The 27,627-nt window shown below is 45.8% G+C and overlaps 1 protein-coding gene across 1 annotated transcript in view; it reads right to left on the reverse strand.

Annotated features, from left to right (window-relative positions):
* Positions 1-1,564: 1,564 nt before the first annotated feature.
* The window catches only part of ABCB8 (ATP binding cassette subfamily B member 8), a 512,951-nt gene continuing 486,888 nt past the window's right edge, over positions 1,565-27,627 (reverse strand). The window contains exons 15-16 of the mRNA XM_086940923.1: positions 25,731-25,981; positions 1,565-2,036 (exon numbers count right to left, since the gene is read on the reverse strand). Coding sequence (XP_086797049.1) covers positions 1,956-2,036; positions 25,731-25,981 — 332 coding nt within the window. The 3' untranslated portion in view covers positions 1,565-1,955. The remainder of the gene's footprint in view (positions 2,037-25,730; positions 25,982-27,627) is intronic.

The following is a 27,627-nucleotide window of genomic DNA, read 5'->3' on the forward strand; positions in this document are numbered from 1 at the left end:
GGAGAAGAACAATCTAACAAGCTCTACCAGCTAAGGTGTTGATGCCCTTTTGTTCTGGTCTTCTATGGGTCAGCCAGACTTTGCTGTGGGTACAAATAAAAGTTACTTGTCTGCTCCTTTGGCCCTTCTTTGTTGAGCTGATCGTGCTTTTCTTAAAAAAGGCTTTCAAACATTTCCCACGGCCCCTTAATTGAACCATACTAAATGTAGTTCTGACATTCTTAATGTGCGCTCATTTTAAGCCTCTTCATAGTTGTACTCTGAGATTAATAGCTCTGAAGACTGAGTTTCTCATTGTAATCACTTCTACAAATTGCATTGGTGATCTACAATGATTGTCAGTCCTTCCTCTGTACACTACCTTCTTCCTGACAAACGGGTACATAGAACTTGGATATCTTTTCTTCTGAAAGTAGTGTCACTCTTGCAGGGCAATCCCTCAAGGCTCATACATTCTTCTCTCTGCAACATCCCTCTAAATGGGGAGAGATTACACCGATTGGATCCATGCGTTTGCAGAGTACCAGGGATGACTAGCTTTTCATTGTATTCATTGCTGCAAATTTAGGAAAGGAAGTTCAAAAACAGACCTTAATGTGATGGATTGTTTTTTGCATCAGATTGTGCTATATCTTGGCCACAAAAAACATTGTGATGGTATCAGGGCTCATTCCACCAGGGTAAATTTCGTGGCTACAGCCCTGGCTCAGGGTGTCCTCAATTTGCACATATGCCAGACAGCCACATGGGTTTCCATCCATGCTTTTACGGGGCACAACTAGTTACTTTCTCGGGTCTAATGGGGGGTCATTTTTCCGCTCAGTTGGGCAGGACTTCCAGGTATTAAGTCCACTCTTTATACACACCTTCAAAGGGGCATTGCATGGGCACGGATTCTTAAGGTGAGGAAGGTGCCGTAAAGAAGTATCGATCAGAAAAATAACTTATTTTTATTTGCTCTTTCTGTTGAACACTCTATCTAGCCACAGATTACTCAAGCCCGCACTTCTCCCCATTCTGTGGAGTGGACTTTAAGTAGTTGTAAGGTACCAAGTTAGATTTTGCATTCACCATGTTTCCAATAAGTCACCGATACTGCAGGTCTGAGGGTGCAGACGTGGAGGGCAGTAAATGACCTGATGACAACATGCAGGGTTGGTACCTGTCATGTCAGGAGATGCTACAGAGCCCAATGGTGCTACCTGCCTGTGTGCAGAAGCGACTGCAAGAGTTTCCAGATCCAAGCTGGTACCTGGAAAGGTTGCCATGGTGAAGACTCTTTTTAGATAGAGTATCCACCAAAAAGTGCATACTGAATGTAAATCATTTATTCTTTTCCCTGCATGTGCACTTTCATGGTGAGCTGAACCCTTGTCTATAGAATGCAACACAACCCTCAAATGTAGGAATCGCCCACTGAACCTCATGGTGCTCTGAATGGTTCCGGGAGAAGCAGCACTGTTCCTAAGAAGGGGGTGGGTAGTGAGAGTAGGAATTTAAACACACTGGGCATAGAACAACAGTACATAAAGGTGCACAGTAAATCACTAGTCAAGTATCAGAATTCATTGCCGTTCATTTATTCTGCATTTTTTAAGATCACAGCATTAGAGCAGAGCACAAGATAACTACAGTCCCTCTTGATCCACTGAAACAGACACATGTCCCACAAAGAAAATATCAAAAAAGATGGCCACGGACATTACACTGCATTAACTAATGTCAGTGCTAAGATTATGCAGCTCAGATCAATGTGGCACATGCTCTCCAGACGTTGTGCTGCAGGGCTGACTGTGGTTGGTCCTCAGGCATGGAGTGCCACCTGGAACTCAATGGTAGAGTGCCAATTGGCGAGTTCATATGCTACTATGCAGTAAGGTCTCAGTGCCAAAGTGCCATGGAGGAAGTGCCTTGTATTAAAGTGCATGGAATCTTGGATCATTCTTTGCCGATCCTCACTTGTGCTCCTTTGCTTGCCGGTGAATCAGCTCTGCATACAGACCCTTATTCTTCAGCAGTTCAGAATGGGTGCCGCACTAAGGTAGAAAGAATAAAGACAACTGTCATTTGTTGCTTACTTCCCCACAAAAAATACATCCCTAATCACTCCATTTTGCACGCCACAGCTAGAAACCCTCGTGAACCAGTGATATATGGAAGACCAGCCTCAGCAGGGCCAGCGAAGGGCACAGGTTCGAAAGAAAACATGTTTGTTTGCTATTTCCACTTAAGACCTCAGATACCTTTTAAAAACATTTCTCTTGGCTCTGAAGGGTCTTAAGCATGTTTATGCTACAATGACAGTTACTTGCTGTTTTAGTGATCCCCTTCTTCTATTCATTTGTCATCTTTCAAAGGGAGCGGGTGTAATGGTTTAAAGTATCACATTTTTTCGGGAGGGAAGTAAAGCTGGTTATGGCATTACAAGTACATCCTTTCTTAAAATGAAACGAATGTCAACTAAAATTCCAAGTGTAGCTCTGCAGATCTCAGGAAAGGAGATGGCACTTGGCATGGCACAGATCAAGGCTACTTTGGATACAAGAAGTCCCGGAACTTGATAAAAAAAGATCTTCAGGAGTAGAGGAAAGGTTAAATACTCCAAGCTCAAATTTCAGGAATTCAACCAACAGAGTTGCAGATCTGTCTACTACCATCACCTTCATGTAAGAAACAGAAGGGGGCAGCTGCAGGGACATTGGCACTCACACTTTACTTAGCTGAACTCAGAACAGATGCAAGAACATTTGCTCACCAGACACTGCCCAGCTTGTAGTAGATAGGCCTTGGCATTCAAATTTGGATCAACACCTGGATCGAGTAAAACCACCCACTTTATCACTGTATATGTTCACCCCATTATTCCTTCGGATTCTGTGAACCTGAATTTCATTATAGTCTAAAGTGTAAGAAGATGTAACTCATAATCTATGCACCATCAAAAGAACAGACATTTTAGTAAGAAAAAGTTACCTACTGGTAATCATTTTTTTTTTGTTCTATTCTATATGTTCTCATATTTAAACAGCCCTGGCTGCAAGCATAAGCATCTCTGAATACTAACCTTTTTTATTTAATGATATAATGGTGGTAAATTTTGTACGAGGCAAATTTTTCATATATCTCAACTTCTTCACATTCGGAGAACTGCGTGCCATTGCAAACCTTCCTATAGGGAAACTATAGGAGGACTAGGGTGTGGCAAATACGATAATTGCGACTGGCTAGATATTTTAGGAGGGCTTCTGGTAAATTATGGGGCTCTACCAAAGGCATCATATTTACCCACCACAAGAGTGCTAGACTGTTGGGTGACGGGACCCACTCAAAATTGTACTTTTAACATTGCAGGCTACTTCCTATTGAACACACCATGACACTGCTAAAGACTGGTGATTTCTGGATACAGAGGGGGCACGTTTCGTTTTACCTGAACCCCAGTGGGACAGGGGCAGCTCCTCCACAAGAGAAGAGGAACACAAACATACATAAATAAAATGGCATAATAATGCTATTTTATTTTGCCACTAGCTTGTGCTGTGTACACCGCGAGTGTGAAGCGGGGCTGAATCCTGCTATTGCAGGACTACTGCTGCCCCTTTCAGGCTGTGAAACACCTGGGGGAAAGGCCCCAGCCTCAAAATGAGTGCTGGGTTAGACTGCTCCCACCAATCCTGGAGCTCCTCTCCAGAGGCAGTGTGTAAAGCATTTGTTCATAACCAACAGTAACACAGTGAAAGCACTACAAAAGGAAACCACACCAGTTCAGAAAAATATCCAATATTTTTATATACTCAAAACAAGACCAAAAACGATAAAGAATCCACAATACAGCACTTGAGAAAATAGATACTTTGAAAGATGTCTTCTAAACTGCAGAAATACCTCAAAAACATTTGTCCGGGGCTACCCTGATGCTGAAAACAACAGAGTCTAACAGTTCCAGCCAACTGTGTCGATACGGCCCAGCAAAAGCGTGAATGGACTTGGTAGTAGTACCTTTCTCGTTGCGGCTTACACGCGGTGCGAGCCGGTCGTGGCAACTATCTTGGTTGTGTTGCAAAATGGAAGCAGTGCAGGGCGCAGTGTCCTCTTGATGCGGTGCAGGTAGAAGCTTGGGGATGATCGTCCAGACGGCGCCAGTGAGACCAAGGCTTACGGTGCAGGGCGAGACGGTGCTCGGTGCGGTGCTGACAGGTTGCAGGGCAGGCTTCGGAGAGACCAGGATAGCAAAGTGAAGCGAGGCAGTGAGGACTGCTGTGCCCACAGGTCACGGTGCAAGTAGCGACTCGGTAGCGGCGGTCGTAACCATCAGTGAGACCAGGTTTGCAGTGCAAGATGCGGACAGTGCCGTCTGCAGTGCTGTCAGGACACAGAGCCAGCGACGGAGTCAGTGATGGAGTCGGTTGCAGTTCCCTTCTCTGTGGCAACTGAAACAGCGGCTCCAGAAGCGGTACCCAGAGGTTGGTGGAGTCTTTGCAGTCCCTCAGACTTCAGAACAGGAGGCCAGCTCGATTTCAGGCCCATGGAGATACTCAGCACAAGTAAAGAAAGTTCAGTTCAGTCCTTTCACTGCTCAAGGCAGAAGCAGCAACTGCAGGCCAACCCAACAAAGCAAAAGCACAGCAAAGGGGCAGTACTCCTCCTGGCAGCTCTTCCAGCTCTTCTTCTTGGCAGGTTACTTGATTCGATAGAGTTCTAAAGTTCAGGGGTTTGGGCTCACTTTTTATAGCCCAAAATCCTTTGTCCTCTCAGGCAGAGAGTGTCTGTGCACAGCCAGAACCAGTTCTGCCCTCTCTGGTGTGGCTTTCTGGCAGGAATGGAGACGGCATTATCAGAGGCTGAAGGACTGGGTTTTCTTAAGACCCAGCGGTGCCAGGGGACAACACCTGAAACCTTCGTGGGTAACCTGTTCCGGCGTACAAATGACAGAGACACGGGACACTTCCTTCGGCGTCAAAGATTCGAGGTTTATTACTGCAGGGAACACAGAAGTCACGAGAAGTACATAGCATGTAGGTTCGCGGAGCCTGCTTCAAATTGCTACTGTGGGTCGCTCCTTTTATACACATTTCTCTCATAGGTTAACATGGTACACAAAGGTTTACAACTTGGTTCCCATAATAAACGCCAGGAGGGGTTGCCTTCATGTATTCAGGGCCCGGAACATAAGTACGGAAACATTTGGTGGTTCCCAACTGTAAAAACCCATCTTCCCACCATTAGTACATTCCATTCGGCAGTAAACAGATCGAAGAAGGAACAGAAACAGGTGCAAAGGAAGGCAGAAACAGTGGGGAGATCGGAAAGGGTGTAAAAGGGGTGGTATCGGGAAACACGAGTTGCAAGCATCAAAGGGACGCACCTAATGAGATGCACGGCTGAGACAATAGACCGGCACCACAAGATGAGCCTCGAGCGGGGCCATCTGCCTTACAGTATCATCCCCCTCATCATAAAGACACTTTCAAAGGAAACGTGTCTTCCGCAAAAGTCTTGGGAATCCAGGGTCGCGAAGCGGACAGCGTCCGTTCGCTGGCTATTGAGGGCAAGAGACAAAATGGATGCCGTATCTAAGATGGAACCCGTGGGTACAGATATAGAAACCCACGAAACAGACGAATGGTTTAGGTTAGCACAGCGAAACTGCGTACACCCACTAAACTCGTCATTTGCGGTTCATAGATACCAGACTCGACCATATTCGTACGAGTCAAAAACACCACTTACGATCGTCACGGAACCTCAGACGCTCCTTTTGCCCTCATGTAGGCAAGCACTAGTCAAAATCATATTCTATATTCATCAGACCATCTAGATGTTGCTGTAGCATAATTCTATCCATCTGAGCTCCCTTGGTAACAGGCGGCTGTCTTATACACGTCGTAGCACAGAGGCCACATAAGGCAGGACCACACTGCACACAAAGGCAACACGTGAACAGAAACGCTACGACAACACCGATGATCATCAGAATCTTCCAACCCCAAGTCGACATTAGGCCCCAAAACCACCCAAGTAGCGTCCAATCCCCTACGTCCACGTGTACGGACTCAGAGATTTTATACAACTTTGAAATGGCTTGATAAACAGTTGGAGCGTTATCTGGAATGAAAATACAGCAGCTCGAATGGATCACCTTACATACTCCACCTCGATCTGCTAAAACAACGTCTAAAACCATACGGTTTTGTAACGTCATGAGCCTACCTGCCTGAAGTTCTGCGGTGATATTACCAAGGGCACTGGCAGTGATATTAGCTGTCGATTCCACTACTCGAGTCAACTGTCTCAGGTTCCTACTATTGACCATAGGCCCCCAAAACGGAAAGAAACCCTTGAAAAAGTCTCCTGCCTCTTGACCGGCAGTGTCCTCTTCGCTAATCACGCCCCTCACAATTCTAGTCTTGTGATAATCTGCATCAACAGTAAACGTCGGAGGCAACAGATTTGCGATGTAACATGAGCCCACAAAGTCAGTGGGCAACCACGTATACGCACGATCATGACAGACGAAGTATGTACCCTTGGCAGCCAGAAACACAGGGGAAGAGAGCATCGGTAGGATATAAGTCTCGGAGCAAGCGCTCTCTCCAAGACGAGCTCTCGATCTTCGGCCACGACCTAGTAGACAGAAATTACCAAGGTGGGGTACGATCCATATCGGAGGCGAGCTTCTGAGCTGCCTTTCACCCACGAACGCACTATACTCAGCCTCACTCAGGTCCCTATAGGCTCGCACCTCTTCCTCTGGGATGAGCGACGGTTCGTAGATATCCCTATCTAAGTCCGCAATCGCTATGGCCAAAGGCTTGTGATACGGACCAGGACCAAAGTGGGGAGGACGTGGCTCTCGATTGGGGTAGGAATCTAGTGCGCTTCGAAACATAGTTTGGAATGCTCGAGCTGAACCCTGGGAACTATAAGGAAGGACCAGATATGGAATTCCCTTATCCGTGGTATGTGGCATTAACCCACACACCCAACAATTAGTAGTATTTACCACTAACTGATGCTGATGAAGGAGTTGAATGAAGGAATTATTTCTGAATTCTGCGCGTCTAGCCTGCTCGTGTTGAGGTAAGATGTGAAAGGAATGAGGAGAAACAGTGGTGGTAAGTTTAGGTTCAGAAGTAGGAGTAGGTATGGCAGAAGGTAAAAACGTCAGTATCAGGTAATACACCCCACCCACCAATAATGAAGAAACAGTTAAAAACAGTAGGAACACCTGAAACATAAAGCATTTGGTACGGGTAATTTGTTGCAGTCTGAATCTTTGCGCCTGAGCTTTTTCCAAGTCCACAAGTTTCGAAAATGCCATCCTCTAAAACCGTCCGCAACGTTTCTTGACGCACTTCGTTTTGTGTAGCAGTAGTCAATCCCTAGGAGTTCCCAGGAACCGACGGCCTTTGACCTAGTGTCAAGACCTACTAACCAGAAGGAAGTACACGCGCGGCCCTACGGTACACCTGGATGCAAGGTATCTTTATTCACAAATATGCACAAAAGTCTTTCAGCTGTGGAAGCAAAAACACAGATGTGGAAAAAACTCAATATTTACAAAATCATAGTTATACGAGTGTTTTAGACTGATCGTGTCAATGGGGTAACGTAAATGTCGAGGAATAAGAGCAAATTTTATTAGTCCTTGGTGTTAGATCGCAAAAAGTATCGGCTCTTTCCAGGACGTGTCTGTTCGTCAAACAATGGATCCGATGAAGGAACAGAGTTCTGCTGATCAGTCAAGTTTTCAGATCTTGAGCTTTGGGGTGACAAATGTTCAACAATGTCGTTCTGCTGCACTGAGGATTCTCCGACAGGTTCGGCGTCGCTAAAAGGTACGAAGGTCTGCAATTTCTCCGTTTCAGATGAAGCAATGCCTTTCCTCACCCACGAGTCCGCCGGTAAAGGTATAGGTACCTTTTTGGTGTGGGTGGCATGCACCCAGTTCTTCCGGCCCTCCAAACGGACAGCAGTTCTCGTGGCAAGGAGGACCTGGAAGGGTCCAGTAAAACGAGGCTTCTTTTTCTTCCGAAATTCCTCGTCACCACCCAGTCTCCGGGCTGGAGCTGGTGGCCTGGACCCTCTGTCTGCGTCGGCAGTGCTTCAAAGACCTGTTGGTGAATTAACCTCAGTTTAGCAGTCAGATCATGAAGATAATCGATCAACATTGGATACTCAAGATCAGAAAACACACTCGGTCTAGGGACCCCCCAAACATTCGCAGGACGGCCGAACACTATTTCATAGGGACTGAGCCCTACTCGGGAGTGTACAGTCGCCCTTGTTGACAACAGAGCTAGAGGCAAAGCGTCAGGCCACGAAAGACCAGTTGTAGCCTGAATCTTGGCTAGTTTGAGTTTAAGGGTGCCATTATACCCTTCAACCAAACCTGCTGACTGGGGATGATTGGCGCTATGGAATTTCTGAGTAATTCCAAGGCCCTTACACACACTCTTCATCACACTCCCTACAAACTCACTTCCGTTATCAGACCATACAATCCGTGGCATTCCATACCGAGGAAAGTATTCCTTCAGTAGGATTTTCGCAGTGGACAGAGCTGTATTGTCTTTGAGAGGGTAGGCTTCGATCCATCGGGAGAATGCGCAAACCACAACTAAAACGTATTTCAGGTTATTGCATCGCTCCATATGGATGAAATCTAACTGAATCACTTCAAAGGGATATGAAGGGGGAGCAAAATGGCCAGGAGGTGTAGGTGTTCCTTTACCAGGGTTGTACATCATACATATCATGCAATTCTTCACCAATCTCTCAGCACATTTAGTGATACCATCATTCTTCCACACAGGGGACAACAACTTACAAATACCTTTCGCACTGATATGTGCTAACCCATGTGCCATCGTCACAACAGCTAGCACATACGCGTCTGGCAACATCCATCTCTTATGCTCTGACAAATCAATCCAACAACCATTCGCATCCAACTTTCCCGTACTCTCTTTCCACTTCGTCTTTTCAGTCTCAGTGGCCTCGTTCTGTATCGTTCTCACACTCTCGATGGTATCCTCGCACATACTAGTCTCTGTAGGCCACCTAACCGAACTCGTCACATACATTCTAGTGCTAAGGTTCCGGGCAGTCTCCTTAGCAGTCTCATCTGCAAACGCATTACCACGACCAACATCATCCGTCACCTTACGATGCGCACTACATTTAACAATCGCCACCTGCTTAGGTAACGTAAGTGCATCCAGAAGATCATTCACAAGTTGTCCATGTTGAATCTTAGTGCCATGCGATGTCATAAAACCTCTCTCTCTCCACAATCGTCCAAAACTATGGGCGACGCCAAAAGCGTATTGGCTGTCCGTAAACACATTCACCCGTTTCCCTTTCAACAACACACACGCTCTAGTCAAAGCGATCAGTTCTGCAGCTTGGGCAGAGTTCTGATTCAATCTCGCAGCTTCCACAACAGTATTCAACGTTACCACAGCATACGCAGTCGTCACATCACCATTCGGTAATTTAAAACACGAACCTTCCACATACAAGGTCCCATCGGGATCTTCCAAAGGAGTGTTTTTAAGGTCCACACGACCTTTTGTTTCCTCCTCAGTCCGCAAGTAGCAGTCATGAGGGGTTACTTCGTCTGACTCCATGCTAATGGGCAACAAAGTCGCCGGGTTCAGGACATTACAACGTCTTATCTGAATATGACTTGCCAAAAGCGTCAACTCATACCCAGACAACCTTGCGCTCGTCAAGTGCTGAGTTTTCGTACGATTTAAGAGAGTGTCAACTGCATGCGGAACCATCACCGTAAGCATATTATCCATGACCAATCCTGCTGATTGTCGGATGGACACCGCAGCTGCCGCAGTTGCTCTCAAACAACTCGGCAATGCTCTAGCTACCGGGTCCATGGTCGAGGAAAAATATGCGCATGGACGCTGCTTACCACCAAAAGGTTGCGTCAAAACACTCAACGCACAACCTTCTCTCTCGTGCACGTATAGTGTAAACGGCTTGCTGTAATCAGGGGTACCTAACACAGAAGCCGAACACAACGCGTCACGCAATTCAGAAAAACTTTTCTGACATTCTTCCGTCCATGGTAAAGGAGTTGGAACATCCTTGCACGTAAGAGCCACCAATGGTTTCGCGAGCAATGAAAAATTTGGGATCCACTGCCTGCAGTATGACGTGATACCTAAAAAGGCACGCACATCTCTCTGAGTTGTTGGCACAGTCATTCGAGCAATCGCTGCAATTCTCTCTGGGGTCAACCTTCTTTCCTGTTTTGACAATAAGTGACCTAGATAGGTTACTTCTTGACAACAATATTGAAGTTTAGAAGGAGACACCTTGTGATGTAAGTCACAGAGATGTTGCAACAATGATACCGTAGCAATTTTGCAAATGTCCTGAGTATCTGCAGCCACCAATAAGTCGTCAACGTATTGGATCAAGGCTGCACCAGCCGGCAACACAAACGCATCCAGCTGGCCCTTCAAGGCTTGACTGTATATCAATGGACTTTCACAGTAGCCCTGAGGAGCACGTTTAAACCGGAAGCTGCGACCACCAAGAGAGAAACCGAAAAGGTCTCTGCTTTCCTCAGCAATCGGGATGCTGAAGAACGCATTCTTCAGATCGATCACTGAAAACCAAGATGCTGAGGCTGGAATCAGAGTCAGTAGCGCCGTGATGTCAGGCACAACAGGGAACTGAGGAATCACAATTTTATTTACCTCCCGTAAATCGATAACAAAACGATAAACAGGCGGTTTCGAAGGATCAGTACGTTTTAGAATGGGCAACACAGGACTGTTGCACACGTTTCCCCGTGTCTCCTCGATGACGTCTTTCTCAATCAGGTCATAGATAATCGCTAACAATGCTCGTTCACCATCAAGAGAGATACGATACTGGGGAATACGTGGCAATCGCACATTAGATTTCAGGTGAACAACATAAGGGGAGATGTCAAGCAGGCCCACGTCATTGGGACCCGTTGCCCACAAAGATGTAGGAAGAGAACTCAATTCCGGTGGAAGCTTATCGAGAGACAAATACATTGGAGAGACAACTCTCTCACCCAACGTAAGCTTTACTCCCGCAGGAGAACAATACAAAGTCGCATACAGACGTTTTAGCAAATCCAGACCCAAAAGATTTTCACCATACCCAGTGGTCAAAATCAACGGAGCTTTTAGTTCACGTGGCCCAATGGTAAGAGGCAAAGGGCACGAAACTGGATTGCTAACAGGGGCGCCAGAGAATCCAACGGAAACATTTGTTAAGCCAGACAAAGGTGTGCCAGGGAGTTTCGAATGCATTATGGAACTTTTCGCCGCACCAGTGTCCAACAGAAAAGGCTCAACGACGCCCGAGGTGGCAACTGCGACGTAAGGCCCTCTCTGATCAACCGGAACTGATACTACTCCCTCTCCTTGTCTATGGCTGTCCTAGTAATTACCGTCGTCAGCATCCTGATCGACGTAATAATCATCCACATTGTACTGAGCAGATTGCCCTTGTGACGATCCATGTTGATCAAAACAATTATTGGAGTCCGAGGTGTTAGTGGAACGATCGTTCTGAGCACCGCGACTTCTACCACGTGATGTTTGTTGAGAACCACCATGACCTCCTCTAGACGAATTACCACTATTACGCTCATTGAGGACTGGACAATCGAATTTCAAATGACCCTCCTGTCTACAATAGGCACACTGATTGTACCCTAACGAAGATCTCTGCGAAGAGGAATCATTTCGAGATTGTGACCTATTTGGCTGAGACTGCGATCGATTACGTTGTTGCGAATCATTCTGATTCGAACGCGGAGGATACGCCTGTTGCAACAACACTTTAGTTTTGAGCTCTTTCGTCTTCTTGTCAGCACAATCATTCTCCTCTTTCTCCCTATTCCCACAATACTGTGCCGTAGCCAATATTTGAGCAGACGTAGAGACAGCCCACGCACTTTCAGAATTCCGCAATTTGTTGCTTAAGTCAGGCAATAAGTTAGAAACAAATTTGTCCACAAACAACCTCTGACCACCTTCGGTACCCATATCCTGACCACTATGATCTATGAATGCCTCCTCAAATCTCGTAAAGAAATCAGAGACACTCTCGCCTTTCTTCTGTTTGCAAGCGGACAACTTGTCCCAATTTACCTTCATAGCTGGCATAAGCGTTTTCATCAGAGCGATAATTCTCTGAGGCAAAGCCGTAATGAGCTGTTCAGGTTTAGCCCCACCAACTTGTCGTGTATCTGCTGCTACAAGAGCAGCCCAATCATCACCTAATTCTGCCGCATGGTTTTCTTGACGAATCTTTGTCCATACCGGTTGCGGTACGACATTGCCAAACAGCATATCAATATCGGCAAGATTCATTATCGTAGCGTCTACGAGCTGCGATAATTCTTTATAATATCCGGCGGGATTTTTGCGAGGGTCAGGCAAAGATTGCTTCACCTGCAGAACTTCAGACCGTTTCCACGGGAGATGTATCCACACTCTCTGGAAGTGTGGCAAGATCGGTGGAGCAGCACCAGGGTTACCCGGCATCCACACTGGTGGAACTTCACGCATGGGAAACTGACCAGGTGCTTCTAGTGGTCCCTCAATGTCTTCTACAAACAATGCCCTCGGCATTATAGAAGGACGAAAAGATAATAACTGCTCAACAGCGCGTCGAACATTTGAATCGACTATCATTCCGCTCGAAAACTGAAGCTGCAGATTAGTCAACGCAGTCAATACATCGTCCGATGCATCTGCCGATATGTGGTCACGTAAAACTTTACACATTTCTTCGAAAACGTATCTTTGTGTCGGTATATTGAATTGACAGAACGTGTCAAGCACCACACGTGGTGGATTTCTAAGAGGGTATCTCATCCAAGCCATCGCCATATTATACAATGCAGCACGTTCCCGATTACCGGGAAGCTGACTACGTCTTTGGGGACTGTCCGAACCAGCGGACTCAAGAATAGGTCCAAGAGAATTAAAGAAATTAGCAGCAACAGAGGGGGTACGACGTGGGGTAGATGGAGAAGTATAACATAGAGGATTAACAAGAGAAGAGTTAGAAGCAGATGAAACAACAGGAGTAAGTAGAACAGGAGCAGCAGCGGGAGCAGGAGTATGAGGAAGTACAAGCGGTGGAGCAGTAGGAACAGCAGTAGGCAAGGGAGCAGGAACAATCGGAAGAACGGGTACAGGTTGAGGAACAGGTTGGGGAACGGGCACAGGAGCAGGTACAGGGGGAACCACAGGAGCTGCGGTACCCTGTGCGTACGGAGGTGGTGACTTCAGAAGATAGGACATCAAAGGATCCTCAACTAATTCCTCCTTCTTATCCGACTCCGTTGGCAAAGCGGGGTAACATTTATCTATAGACATACGTTGAAGCCTATCGAAAACTTCCTTTTCCTTTTCCTCCTTATCTCGCTGAAACTGTTCTGCTTTCTTCACTATAGTAGCAACTCCATCTCTCTGATTGCGTTTTGTCTGTCTGATTTCTTTCTGTTTGGCTTCTTTCCGCCACAACCGAAAGGCATCAAACATGGCCGGCCTTGACTTTTTCTTAAACAATTTAGCCTCGAGGTTATCTAAGATCGGTGTCTCGAAACTACCATGAGGTGGCCAACTAAGGACACCGTCTTTTTTGGTATAACAAATCCAATATTTATTAAAGGTAATCGGACCCAACCCATGCTTGCTATATAATTCATAAGTTGGAGTTCCAACCGGAGGTATCGGACACGAGTCCTCCAGTCGGGAATCCGCACCACAACGACCAAAACAACTGAACAAAGTACTACGACCAGGCATCTTGCACACTAGCCGAGTTTCACAAACTTCAAGGGTTACGGGATTTACCAAGTCCCAGCAAAGAGCAAAAACCCTCGGTTTTTGGCGACTGCAGACGTCAAATATCACAACAAAGAACCAAGTACTAAGAACCACAAATGCAATGGAACCATGCAACAACTAAGCACCCACAACTAAGGACTCTGGGAGCGACCCACAAATACTTAACTCAAAGATCGATGGCGTCACCAGGAAGGCCCGTCAATCGTCTCGCTGTACCAAGGTCTACGCCAGGCGCCAAAACAGGTCTACAGTCAGGGCAGCAGTCCGTCGCAGCCGTCAGGAGGCGGGAATCTTCGCGGGAAAAGTCGTCGGGCCACTTGTTTCGACAACAGGATCGATGAAGCGGGGTGCACCTTCCCTTGGAGATTTCACACGAAGTTCCTCACGATCGTCGGGCTTGGACCGGTACCACTGATGCAGCCCCACGTTGGGCGCCAACTGAAGGACTGGGTTTTCTTAAGACCCAGCGGTGCCAGGGGACAACACCTGAAACCTTCGTGGGTAACCTGTTCCGGCGTACAAATGACAGAGACACGGGACACTTCCTTCGGCGTCAAAGATTCGAGGTTTATTACTGCAGGGAACACAGAAGTCACGAGAAGTACATAGCATGTAGGTTCGCGGAGCCTGCTTCAAATTGCTACAGTGGGTCGCTCCTTTTATACACATTTCTCTCATAGGTTAACATGGTACACAAAGATTTACAACTTGGTTCCCATAATAAACGCCAGGAGGGGTTGCCTTCATGTATTCAGGGCCCGGAACATAAGTACGGAAACATTTGGTGGTTCCCAACTGTAAAAACCCATCTTCCCACCATTAGTACATTCCATTCGGCAGTAAACAGATCGAAGAAGGAACAGAAACAGGTGCAAAGGAAGGCAGAAACAGTGGGGAGATCGGAAAGGGTGTAAAAGGGGTGGTATCGGGAAACACGAGTTGCAAGCATCAAAGGGACGCGCCTAATGAGATGCACGGCTGAGACAATAGACCGGCACGACAAGATGAGCCTCGAGCGGGGCCATCTGCCTTACAGTATCATCCCCCTCATCATAAAGACACTTTCAAAGGAAACGTGTCTTCCGCAAAAGTCTTGGGAATCCAGGGTCGCGAAGCGGACAGCGTCCGTTCGCTGGCTACTTGAGGGCAAGAGACAAAATGGATGCCGTATCTAAGATGGAACCCGTGGGTACAGATATAGAAACCCACGAAACAGACGAACGGTTTAGGTTAGCACAGCAAAACTGCGTACACCCACTAGACTCGTCATTTGCGGTTCATAGATATCAGACTCGACCATATTCGTACGAGTCAAAAACACCACTTACGATCGTCACGGAACCTCAAGGCATACCCGGCCAGTTCAGGTGAAAGGAAATCTCCTCCCCCTACTCTAAATGCAGCCCCAGTCGATTCAGCCCTTTCCTGACCCATCTAGACTATCTGGAACCACTGCTCCTCCCTAGCCCCTGTCACCCAAAACCCAGACAGTCAATCCACAAACCCAGCAGAGGCGTACTGCATGGGTGTGCAAGAAAATACCTACTTTTTAACAGAATGTAAAAATCACCTTCACTAAACGATGCATCTTTAGATGCTAAGTCCAGGTATACTAAACTTCATTTCTTTACCTAGTTCCCAGTGCCAGTTATATTTATGAGATATTATAAACAAATTCAGCATTCTGCCCTGTGGGAACAGGTAGCCTTGTGATACTGAATTACTGCCAATTTCGGTTTTCACTATCAGGACATGCCACACACACCAGGGCATGTCCTACCTTTAACATACACTGCACCCTGCCCACAGGGGTACCTTGGGCCTACCTTAGGCGTGACTAACATGTACGAAAAGGGAAGGTTAAGGCCTGGCAAGTGGGTACACTTGCCAAGTCGACATGGCAATACCAGACTGCACACAGGCTCTGCAATGGCAGGCCAGAGTAAAATGTACAGGCTGTTCATGTGGGTGGCACAATCCAGTGCTGCAGCCCACTAACAGCATTTGATTTACAGGTCCTGGCACACTCAGTGCACTTTACTAGGGACTGACACATAAATCAAATATGCCAATCATGGAAACACCAATCCATAACATACTTTTCAACAGAAGCACTTGCACTTTAACACTGATCAGCAGTGAGAAAGTGCGTAGAGACACTAAGCCAGCAAAACCAGAGACAAAACTTGGAGATCAGAAAGAAAAAACTCAGGGGAAACCTGCCAAAAGATGCCAAGTCTAACAGCTTCCAAAGTGAAAAAGACATATGAAAGTAACATGGGGTTAGAGTATCCCACTCACATGAGCCTTTCGAAAAGAAGTAACCACCAGTGCAAGAATTCATGGGTAGTAAGCCAGGGAACCATAATGAGAGGGTGGTTTATTTTTTTAACTCTTACAAGGTAAACCTGTTAGGCTGCTCTTATTAACATTACTTAGACATGTTAGGTAGAAGTTGGCAAAGTAGTTACTACAACGCAATTATAAGAAAGGATATTTTCTATAATAAACTGTCAACAATTCTGAAAATCTTGCATTTGATATGTTTTTGTGGGTGATCTGATACATATGCACGTCAGATTTTTCACCCTCTTTATTCATGTATATATATTTGAAATAAAGTTTTCCGGGCTCCCCACATGGAGCTGGGGATTATACTAATATTTATAACCCTCAATGAATACCCTACAATATAGAAGTTTTTAGTTTGATTGGAATTTGGATTGGTCTTGAGCTCACTCTTAAAACCAGATGATGACCACAATCCTTGAAGATGTGCTGTGGATGTTTCTGATCATATTAGGATATGTATATGCGAGGATTGATTCTAGGCTTTGAACTGCAGCTACAAACACTGGACATTTTATGAACCCTTTCATGGCTGGCTTGATCCCGGAAATGAGAACTGGTAATATTTTATACTCCTCACAAATGTGAGTTCATTCTTATGGTCACCCTATAGCTCAAATATGAACAATTGCATATCAGTGCTACAGCAAGTAAAGTACTTTGTGAGAATACCACTTTTTTTCAAATAAAGAAGTACAGAAAATATTTTTTACCCCTCCTTCCCCAACAAGTTTGTCCCCAATTACTCCTTTTCAAAGTAAAATAGGTGGAACGTAAGCCTAGCCTTTCCATTGTGGGGAATTATGCTTTAGGTGAACACCACTGCCTCTGGTTGTGTCAAACCTATGGAGCCTACTTCTTTAATATGCAAGAACATGTTGCTAGTGTTGCACAGACACTTGTGCAGTGTATAATTGCTATTTTTAAAACATTGGCCTTCAGGCCTCAGATGACCTCCTGTTCAGTCCTTAATAAATAAGTGGACATTGTTCCAGGACAATCTTGGATTCGCTACATAAGAACCCGTTTTTACTCTTTTACACTTCATTCACGTTCTGGACATAGAAATGCTCCTCACTAAAAAGAATATTTAATATGTGACACTATATATCCAGCCAGTAGCCTACAATGCATCTGTAATGTTAGACCAGCAGAACAAGTTACTTATTTTTGGTAACACTTTTTCTAGGTAATACTCTACCTAACCAAAGATTCCTCATCTTAGAATACCCCCATCAGGCGCCAGACTGGATCCAGCCACTCTTTGCCAGCAATGCTCCAGTGTGCCTCTATGGAGTGCCACGAGGCTTCGTGTTAGCCCTGTACCGCCCTAGAGTGGAGCCACATGTAAGTGCCACCCCTACATGCTGATGTCAGTTTCTTATTGTTCTCTTTCCGAACCCTCAGAAGCAAAGCATTGACAATTGTTAGAACCAGTGTGCAGATGTTTTAGATGGTTTAAAGTGACAACTCCAGACAACGGAGAAGTTGGAAAGCATGAGGAACCTGCGGTTACATAGTTTCCACTAGAAAGGTTGTTACTTCTGGACACTTCTAATTGCATAGTCCAGATATTCTAGTTGGCCAACGCTATGGAATGATCACAGAGACTGCTTCAGGGATATGCGAGGAACCAGATTTAGCACTTATCGGTGAATCGGACCTTGCTATTCCCGAACCTCATGTCACCGGCTTAGACGTTAATATCTGTAACCCAAGTCTTGTAAATGTGGAAGCACCCGCTGCAGGGGCAGTTAGGCAGTCCTCGGAGCTCCCCACTGCACGTTGCAACAGTTTAACAGTTCCCAATTATAGCTTTTTATTTTGGAACATTGCAGGCATTAAGGATAGGGCCACGGATCCCTCTTGGATTGATTTTGTTAGTGCATTTGGTCAGTGAAGTAGTGTGGCTCACTGGTTAGAGGCGGCAGACCCGAGAGCAGAGGAAGGCCCGGGACCAGGGTTTGAATCCCGGCGCGGCAGGTTTCTGGACCAGGGTCAGCGGACTCGATAATTCTCTCGCCTCGGTGCCCACTCTGATCAGCGATCACACTCGGCAACTCTGGGCATTAGCTTGCCTCATCTTCACTAACGGCCCCACCAGACCGCCGGGGATGCCTGGTCTCACCCTGGAGATACCCATTAAGGGACCATCTCTCAGGGAAGCCAGGAAGGGTTTCGCAGCGGTCGAAGCGCCTTGGGACCCTCCGGGTAAGTAGTGCGCTATATAAATGCCTATACATACATACTGTGTTTCCAAGAAACTTGGACTACTGAGCCTGTTCATTTAAACGGGTTTAGTACTTTTCATGTTGCTGCTCTTCCATCTAAACGCGGGAGGAATAGTGGGGGGCTTTGTATATTCATTTCTAACCTTTTGGGTGCTGAGAAAATTAAGGTTGTTAACCAGGGAAGTTGTTACCAGGTACTTTCAATTCGGTTGGCCGCTAAGGTCGATATTATTTTGATTAATATTTATAACAACCCGAATAAATGTTTATTAACTGACCTGGTTCTTTCATTGAGTAAGGATCTTCAGGGGATCTTTACCCCAAAAGGGAAGGATTGTATCATTGTTTGTGGGGGGGATCTTAACCTCAATTTATGCGATCTAGCAGTAGGGGGGTGTGGATTTATCGGGACAGGAGCAGACGATTCACCTCCACATTTTTCTCACCTGGACGGGGGGATTTATTGAATGAATTGTTGGCATCCTTTAATTTAATTTTTTTAAACAGACTATGCTCCCCTTGTGTCGATTTTAGTGCAACCTTTGTGGGGAGAGGCCATGGTACCATCATAGATTATATTGTAGCCTCTGAAAGCCACGCCTCCTGGTATACTGATTTCTCCACCCACACGGTAGGGTTTAGTGTTCATCTTCCTCTTTCCTTCTCTATCAGATTTCCACAGACTCAACATAATTCCCTGATAGAGAGACTGTCATGGTTGAAATCCTGTGAAATGCCCAGACTTAATGGGTATACCATCAAATGGAGTTACGCTGATGCAGAGGCCATGCACAACAAGATTGTCAGGGGATCTCTTGCCCATATTGAGAGGTGTCTAGATGCAGAGGCCTCTTGTGAAGAAGTGCTGAAAGCCTTTGAGACTATCTCACGTAATGTCCGAGACAGTTTGTCCCGGAGAGGGAGAGACTTTTCCTCCAGCCCATCGAATAACTCATGGTTCGATGCTGCCTGCTCTAAGGCACATTCCCTTCTCAAGGCTGCTCTACACAAAAAGATCAGGGACCCGGCTGAGGTGGCTAATTGCAGAAAAATCTACCGATTATTCAGAAAGAACTGTAAGAAAAACATTAAACAGGAGGCCTGGAACAATTTGGTTTCTGCTGCCCAATCTAAGGATAGCGCCCAATTTTGGTGCGCAGTCAATGCACCCTTTTTTAATACTCTAAATAGTGCGAGGATTGAGGTCGCCATTAGCGAAACTTCCTGGATCGACTTCTTTTCGGACGTCTATAACCCAGGGGAGACCTTAAAACTAGTGGATATGAAGTGCATAGAAAAAGAGGCATCCCGGACTTTCAATAAAGGTAATCTGGGAATTTCAACTGGTGAAATGTCCACCGCCATAGAGCAGAGTTGGGGAAGAAAGGCCCCGGGAATTAATGGGGAACCTATCGATTTGTTTAAACATTCAGTAGACCTATGGTCCCCTATTCTGAAAAGAGTGATGGATGCAAGTGGCGAGTTGGGCTTTCCTAAGACCTGGTCTGATTCCATCATCATTCCCATTTTCAAGAAGGGAGATAGAGAGAGCCCTTCGTGTTATCGTCCCATCTCCCTTCTTGATTCTTTTATGAAGATCGTGGGAAGGGTTGTTTTAAACCGATTATCATCATGGGTTGAAGACGCAGGTGTCCTATCCCAGGTCCAGTATGGTTTCCGAGAAGGCATGGGCACTGTAGAACAGGTTTTAAATTTCACTCTCCTTCAAGGGAAATATGTTCAGGCCAAGGCAGAAAAACTTTGTGGCATTCGTCGACCTAAGTGCCGCGTTCGATTGTGTTAGGCACGATCGATTATGGGTGGTGCTGGAAAAACTCAAAATAGACGAGCCCATTATTTCCTTTTTAAGACAACTCTATGCCGGGGCTAGGGCAAGGGTGAGATTCGGTGCCAGTGGCGAATGTACCAAACCTTTTTATGTGAAACGAGGGGTGAGACAAGGGTGCGTCCTTGCGCCCCTTCTCTTTAATCTCTACACGAATGACCTAGAAGAGGTCCTGTCGTCCAAAGTTATTGATTCACCTAGAATCAATTCTAAACAAGTAGTGTCCCTACTATATGCGGACGACGCTGTCATTATGGCTAGAACTGAGAGGGGTCTGCAGTTAGCCCTAGATACGTATACTAATTTTATGGAATTCAGGGGCCTGTCTCTTAATGTAAAGAAAACCTTCGCGATGGTTTGCACTAGAGGCAAGTCTAAAACCTGCAAATTGTTTGTAGGCAGGGAAAAAGTGCAGACCACAAAAACGTTCACATATTTGGGAGTAGTCCTGGAGGCCGGGGGACACTGGGGCCCAGCAATTAGGAGCAGAATCTTGTCATTTAAAAAGGCCACAGCAGCACTCATGGCCTTTTCACGTAAAATGGGAAAAATACCTCCAGCTATCTTACTTAAGATTTATTCGGCTAAATGTGTAAGCACAGCCATTTACGGGGCAGGTGTCTGGGGCATTTTAGATTCTAGAGAAATACAAACTGTAGAAAACGCTTTTTTAAGGTTTATTTTAGCTGTTCCCCCTAGTTCTTCTGTATATAATTGTCATGCTGAGCTGGGGGTCCGACACATTAGCGACCAGATTGCAATGCAACCATTACTTCTCTGGCACAGGGTCTGGACCGCAGATGAGTTAGTTCTAAACAGAGAAATCATGCTTGACGTAATGGCCCTCGATAATTCCCATAAAATAGCATGGCTATCTTACATTCGAAAGTTCTGCCTAGACATGAGCAAACCCAAGTATTATTTTGATCCGAAAGGGCTACATAGGATCACGAGGGCAGCTCTAAAGAGAGAATGCTGGTCTCATATGGAATCCCTGAGGCTAGCGGTAGAGCTGAACAAAGTTACGGTAGTGCGGCATCATTCTTTGCTCACTTCAGACAGTATGCAGTCTTATCTGACCTGGTGTTCTAGGGGCTTTGATAGGTACCTACTCACCAGATTCAGATTTGATATCTTTTTCCGTCTGGTGTCTTTCCCTCAAACTAATGACTGGTCTAAAAAACTTATTAAATGTCCATGTGATGGGAGATCTGATCAATCAACACTGCATGTGATCTGTTTCTGTGGTTTCTATCAAAACGAAAGAGTCCGATGATTAAACCTCTTTTGAATAAATATGGCCCATGACGCCATTGTCGCCTTGCTCTGTTGTATCTCCAGCTCTTAAATGATGAACCTTGTGTGGCTACTATGACCGGTTTTTTAAAGAGTGTCTTTTTAAAAAGAAAAATCCTATCAAGTTTTTAAATTTATTGTAAACATTGTTATTTTTCCCCATTGTTGTACTGTTCTATATATGTATTTATGTATTGATTTATGATGATGTTGCTTTTATGATTTTTTATTTTACAAAAATCGACTAAAGCCTTTCTACCTACCAGCATAGTCATCACCTTGGAACAGTGCCTCATCAGATAGAGGTTCTGTGGAGTGCACTCAGTTATAAAACTATTACATGAACGAGCAGGCGAAATGACCATCCACGTGTCAAAACAGAGGTATCAGCCTTAGCCTTGATGGAATGGGATCTCAAGCCTTCCGAAAGCTACTTTTTGGCCAGTGCATTTAAGATGTTAATACAGATAGATCAGCAGGGTCCTTTTCTGCACAGTTTTCCCTTTCTTTGCCCTAGAGACACCACCCCCCCAAGAAGCTGATTGTCGGCACTGTGGGGCAGATTTGCCACTTTTTCAAACAGCGACGTTTAGTAGCTGCAAATATAGCGCTGCATGAAATGTTGGAGAGCGCCAAATTTGATAAAATATGGCACTCTCCTCCTCTTTCACTATGCACGGGCAAGGAAATCAGCTGCCGTGTGCCACGGAAACACCTTTGCGGCATGGTGCAAGAGTGCCTCTGTGAGTCTAGCATAGGTTTTGTTCTGGAAGGGTAGCCTTCCAATACAAAACACTATGCATAGAGTGCCTTAAACCATTTTCCCTCTTTGAATGTGTGCTGTACAGTGCAGCACACGTACAAAGTCGGAAAAGGAAGGAGAAATTAATGCATTTCTCCTTCCATGCGCCTACTTCAAAAGGGCACAGTTTCCTGAACCTAAACCCTGTCTACTTTATTTAGTAAATTGGGTTTAGCGTTAGAAACCTTGGATGGTTGCATGGCAATGCCCATGCTCCACCCATGGTATGACCCCTTGGCGCTAAACGCTGGTTTGTAATACTTTCATGTTATTTCCAGTGCTAAACAAGTTTAGCCCTGAAAAGTAAATCGGAATAATCAGATTTCTAACCGATGTGTGTCACTTTTGTGACACAAACACAGCATAACATTTTAGTAAATCTTCCCTTATGTTTTTTGGTCCATATAAAAGCTTAACATTTTTTTTGGGTCAATCAATGAAGCCTCTCCTCCTCTTTCGAGTGGTGAGCGGGTCAAAGAACCTGGCAAGGTCAACTATTGCTCGATGTGGAAGGGAGATTTAATGTTCTCTGTTAGCTGTGTCTGGGTGAGATGAATGTTTGACGATACAAATCTTGAGACATGTGTCGAACATGATTGTTGGTATTCATGCCAAAGTATGATGTATTGCATATGTACACCAATATAGCAATGACATTTAATAAATCATGTATTTTTAATATTTTTTACCTTGTTGATCATTAATAAAAAATATGTTTTGTATTCACCCTAGACACATTTAGTTGTGAGCCCTTTATCTAGATAGAACACTAACTTTACATTTTTGAGTTGCCATGGGTGTTTTACATTCAACATGGAAGGGAGTCATGACTTTAGGCAAGAAGGCCGCCCGAGTTCTCAGCTTGTTCAAGAAAAAGGTCTTGTAAAGCAGTTGCACCAACAATTCATGAAGCTCACTCACACAACGAGCTGAGGTAATCGCAATGAGGAAGACAGACTTTAAAGTTAGGAGTTACAGCGAACTGTTATCCATCAGCTGAAAGGACGTACACATGAGAAATATAAACACCAAATTAAGGCCCCACTGCGGCATCACATACAGTTTGGGAGAAAACGTTTGTCAAACCTTTAATCACAACAGGTGATTTAAGATATAAACATGAATGGTTTGTCTGGGAAACATAGAAGGTCTGAAATGGGCAACAAACAACATTATAATTGCCCTTTGTAAGGCCTTGCTTGGTCAAAGTCATACCAAACATAAGAACATTTTACAGCTTGGTTTGTAAAGGTTCTATCTTTTGGACACCACGACAGACAACAAAATGGTTGCAGTGCTCAGCATAAATGGACTTTATGAAAGGGTGATTGGCAACGAGGATGACATTCACCACTGGCAGATCAAACACAGTCAACTGCTTCCACTTAATCTTCATCCATTGAGGTGTAGATTGCAATGGTTTGGGTGAAGGACCCTGCCCTCCTGCTGCAAAATAATATCCTTCAAAGCGGTAATCCAATCAGAGGGCAGATGCTAATGCTCAGAAGTTCCAGGCCAAATATGAAGCCAGTATGATGACTTGGGTCTTGAAGTTCCAGGTGTTTTTCAAAACTCATGGGAGGAGCAGTAAAGGCACAAAAGAGTAGGAGCTGCAGCCCAGGAGGAGTCTGCACAAAACAGCTTCTGGAGCCCTTGAAGTGTCATTTATGTAAATTAGAGGGGTCTCGCACATTCTCTTTTTGCCGGGGCCCGATAATCCTAGAACTGGCCATGTTGGAATGCATTTCCAGCACATGTACTCACAGAATTTCCATCACACAAAACGTTTGACACTGCACGCTCTTGATGGTGGCAAAAATATCTAGCTGGGGTTCTCACCACAGCTGAAAGATGCCTTGTGCCACTTTGAGATGGAGAAGCCATTCGTGATCTGCCATATGCAGAATGCTTAGTTTGTCTGCTCTGGCATTTAAGGGTACGGACAAGTGGTTCACGATCAAGGAATTGCCCTGATGCCCCAAATAACTCCAGAGGCGCAGAGCCTCCTAGCACAGAATGAAATACCACATTCTACCCTGTTTGCAGCAATCCCACAAGGCTATGGTGTGGCCTGTGAAAACCTGCACCCGTCTTTTTCCTCGATTGACCAAAGGCCTTCATGCAACTCCAACAGACTGATGCGGAGATGACCTTCCATTGGAGAAGGGTGTTCACTTGTCTCCAACTCCCCCAGAGGACTTCCCCAACTGAGTAATGAAGCATCCATCAACCACCATAATGTGGGAAATGGAGGGGAAGGGAAAAGGGCCTGCCACAAGAACAATTGCGTTTGAGGAGCCACCAATGCAGAACTGAGCTATTTCCACCTAAATCTGGAAGGCATGCAATAGATGTCCTTGTTGCTGGGCCCACTGTAACTTCAGATTCCACTGTACAGTCGCATGGAGCACCTGGCATAATCGAAAAGGTGGATAAAGGAGGCTAAGAGACCTCGAAACATCAGAGCCTCTCTCACCAATATCAGGGACCTCTGAAGTTTGTAAACTGATGAAGGAACTGCTTTTATGTGCATTTTACTTGAGAACCCTGGGATTAGAACCTCCATCTTCTAGATCCATATTCAGCAGCATCACCAACAGTTCGCCCACGCAGTAATATTTCCTGAAACGTTGTTCAGATAAATTTGACATGCTGATCAAGATGTATGGTCAGAGTAGAATAGAACATGTAGAAGGCGGTAACATTTTAGCACAGTAAGGTATCAAAGATCACGTTTCTCCTCTTTGTGACCCCAAGAGGGCATGTTTTCATGATTTGTGGCAATAGTTTTCTATAGCTTTGTGTGATACATATTTCTTCCCTTTCTCCCTTATTCTGGGACCTGAGAGGACTCCCTTTTTTTTTTAATCTAAAGACTTCATTTAGATGTTGCTTTTAAATACAGCCACCACAGTAGATTAATAACATTGCCATTCTATAATACTATTGCATTTAGAGGTTTTGGAGTAAACATAGGTGAATAACCTCTTCTCTTTTAAATACTTTAATTTCGCTGGTTGTAATCAATCACAGAATTATCAAGAGATTTTTCATTAACTAGTGACTTGATCATCAAGCATTGTTTATTCTATGCCGAATTCCTGGAATAAACTAAAGGTGGGTTTATGTGCCACCCATTTTTTGGCTGCAAACGCTGGTTTCCCACCCCAATAGAAGCAGGTTTTGTTTCTGGTGGAGAATGATAAGGGAGGAGATATTAGGTAGGATTCTATGGAGTATTAGTAACCTCATCAGACGAAAACATCTGGAGAAGTACAGGAAGACTGCTTAGTAAATACACTCATGCATTATATGATTCACAAATAGCTCACAGTTACCTCAATCACTTTCCCGTCAGACAGCAGAACGATGAGGTCAGCCCCAAAGATTGTACTGAGCCGATGTGCAATGACAAGAACTGTGCGGTTTGATGTGGCCTTGTCCAGTGCCTGCTGAACAACCCACTCCGACTCAGAGTCCAGGGCGCTTGTAGCTTCATCCAGGATCAAGATGCTGGGGTTCTTTATCAGAGCCCGGGCAATGGCAATTCTCTGTTTCTGTCCCCCAGAAAGAGTTACCCCACGCTCACCTACAGGAAAGAGAGAGAGGGGATGAGCACTGCAGACACAGTACACAAGGCCATCTGCTAAACATGCATAGAAGGAGAACGTTTGTAAAGCTAGGGCCTTCAGAATCCGAAACTGCATAACAAATACAACACAAATTACAAAGACAAAAGTGTATGTGGTTACATAGGCTGTGGGCACTGAACACCACCATTTTACATGTTCACGTTTAAAGTTGACTTTTAACACACATTTGTTTGCGCACCTGTAGAGGATAATATTCTCAGAAATTAGGGTGCTTACACTTACACTTCTTCGTTGGCATATGATTAAGCCCTTGAACATTTTGTACAAGGACTAAGGGCCAGATTTACGGCAGATTTTTGCATGCGCAAATGAGTCTTAGACCCGTTTGCGCATACAAAAATCTTGTTGGGAGTCGCAAAACTTTGCGACTCACAAAATAGTGTTTTGCCACTCGCTATTAGGAAGGGGCGGTCTCTTCCTAATAGCAACCCCAAATGCCATGTATGGCTGTTTTGCAACCACGATTGCGGTCGCAAACAGTCACATAAAGCTATGTGGTTTTTAAATAAGAATATTTTGTATATTTGTTTTTGTAGCCCTGAAGAAGTCTTTCAAAAAGACGAAACGAGTTGGCTACTGCAGAAATGAGAAAATAAAGATTGAAGAAACACAGATTAGGGGGGGGCGTGGCCAAGCAACATGGCCGACAGGACGTGAGCTCCACCAGCTCCGTCCCGAAGACCCGCAAATCCTGCAAATAACTCTTGCCCGGGCTGTCAAATTGCTTGGGAATCGTGCTGAAAGTCATCCTAACGCGATTGGGACCTCCCGAGTTGAAGGAGCGGTCCCGGATCCCTCCATGAGCGGAGACAACGGCACTGTCGGAGGTCGAGGCGGCACGCTGATTTATGCAACGCCGCGGTCTGCACGCTGATTTATGCAATGCCGCGGTCTGGGCCTGGGTCGCGGGGCCGAGCTGCGGGCGACCCGCCCAGGACTGACGTACTGCGGGTTCCGGGCCGGGCGAGTCCTTGGCGGACCCCGGCGCTCTACACACTGCTACTGGTGAGCGATTGGAGGTGGGGATTGACCGCTGGGAGGCCCCGGTAATCTACGGTGACCGTAGTGGGAGGATCGCGGCGCCGTCCTTCTTGAGCTGTGCTCCTACGGCGGAGCTCCGCCCCGGGCGCTGACACTGCCGGGGATTGCCTGGCTAGCCTCCAGGGCCTCGAGGAACCTACAGGCCACGGGGGAGAGCGTGAGTGCTGTTGCCCTGACCCCTGATATAGGCATACATCCAGAGAAGCGGATCCTGAACTATTGGGCGGCCGGCCTGGCCTGATTCCTTCGCTGTGCCCTGCAGGAGCTGCAGACTTGCTCCCCCCCCCCCGAACTGCAGACTGCATTACGTCCCCCTGCTGGGGGTTACTGGTGCTTCAATACCCTGGGGGGACACGGGGCGCGGCGCCTCGGGAGATACGACCACGCTAGCACCCCTCCCCCGCTCGCCCGCCATTTTGACTGCGTATTCAGGCGATTCCTTGGTGGTGCTGTGGGTACACGTGGCGGGGGAGACCTCTGTCACAACTTGAGCTGCGGCTGTGTGCTCTTCCGGGGGGGTGCTCCTGGGGCCCCGAGAGCC

This window comes from Lissotriton vulgaris, chromosome 10 (assembly GCF_964263255.1).
Source record: "Lissotriton vulgaris chromosome 10, aLisVul1.2, whole genome shotgun sequence".
Taxonomy (NCBI): Eukaryota; Metazoa; Chordata; class Amphibia; order Caudata; family Salamandridae; genus Lissotriton; species Lissotriton vulgaris.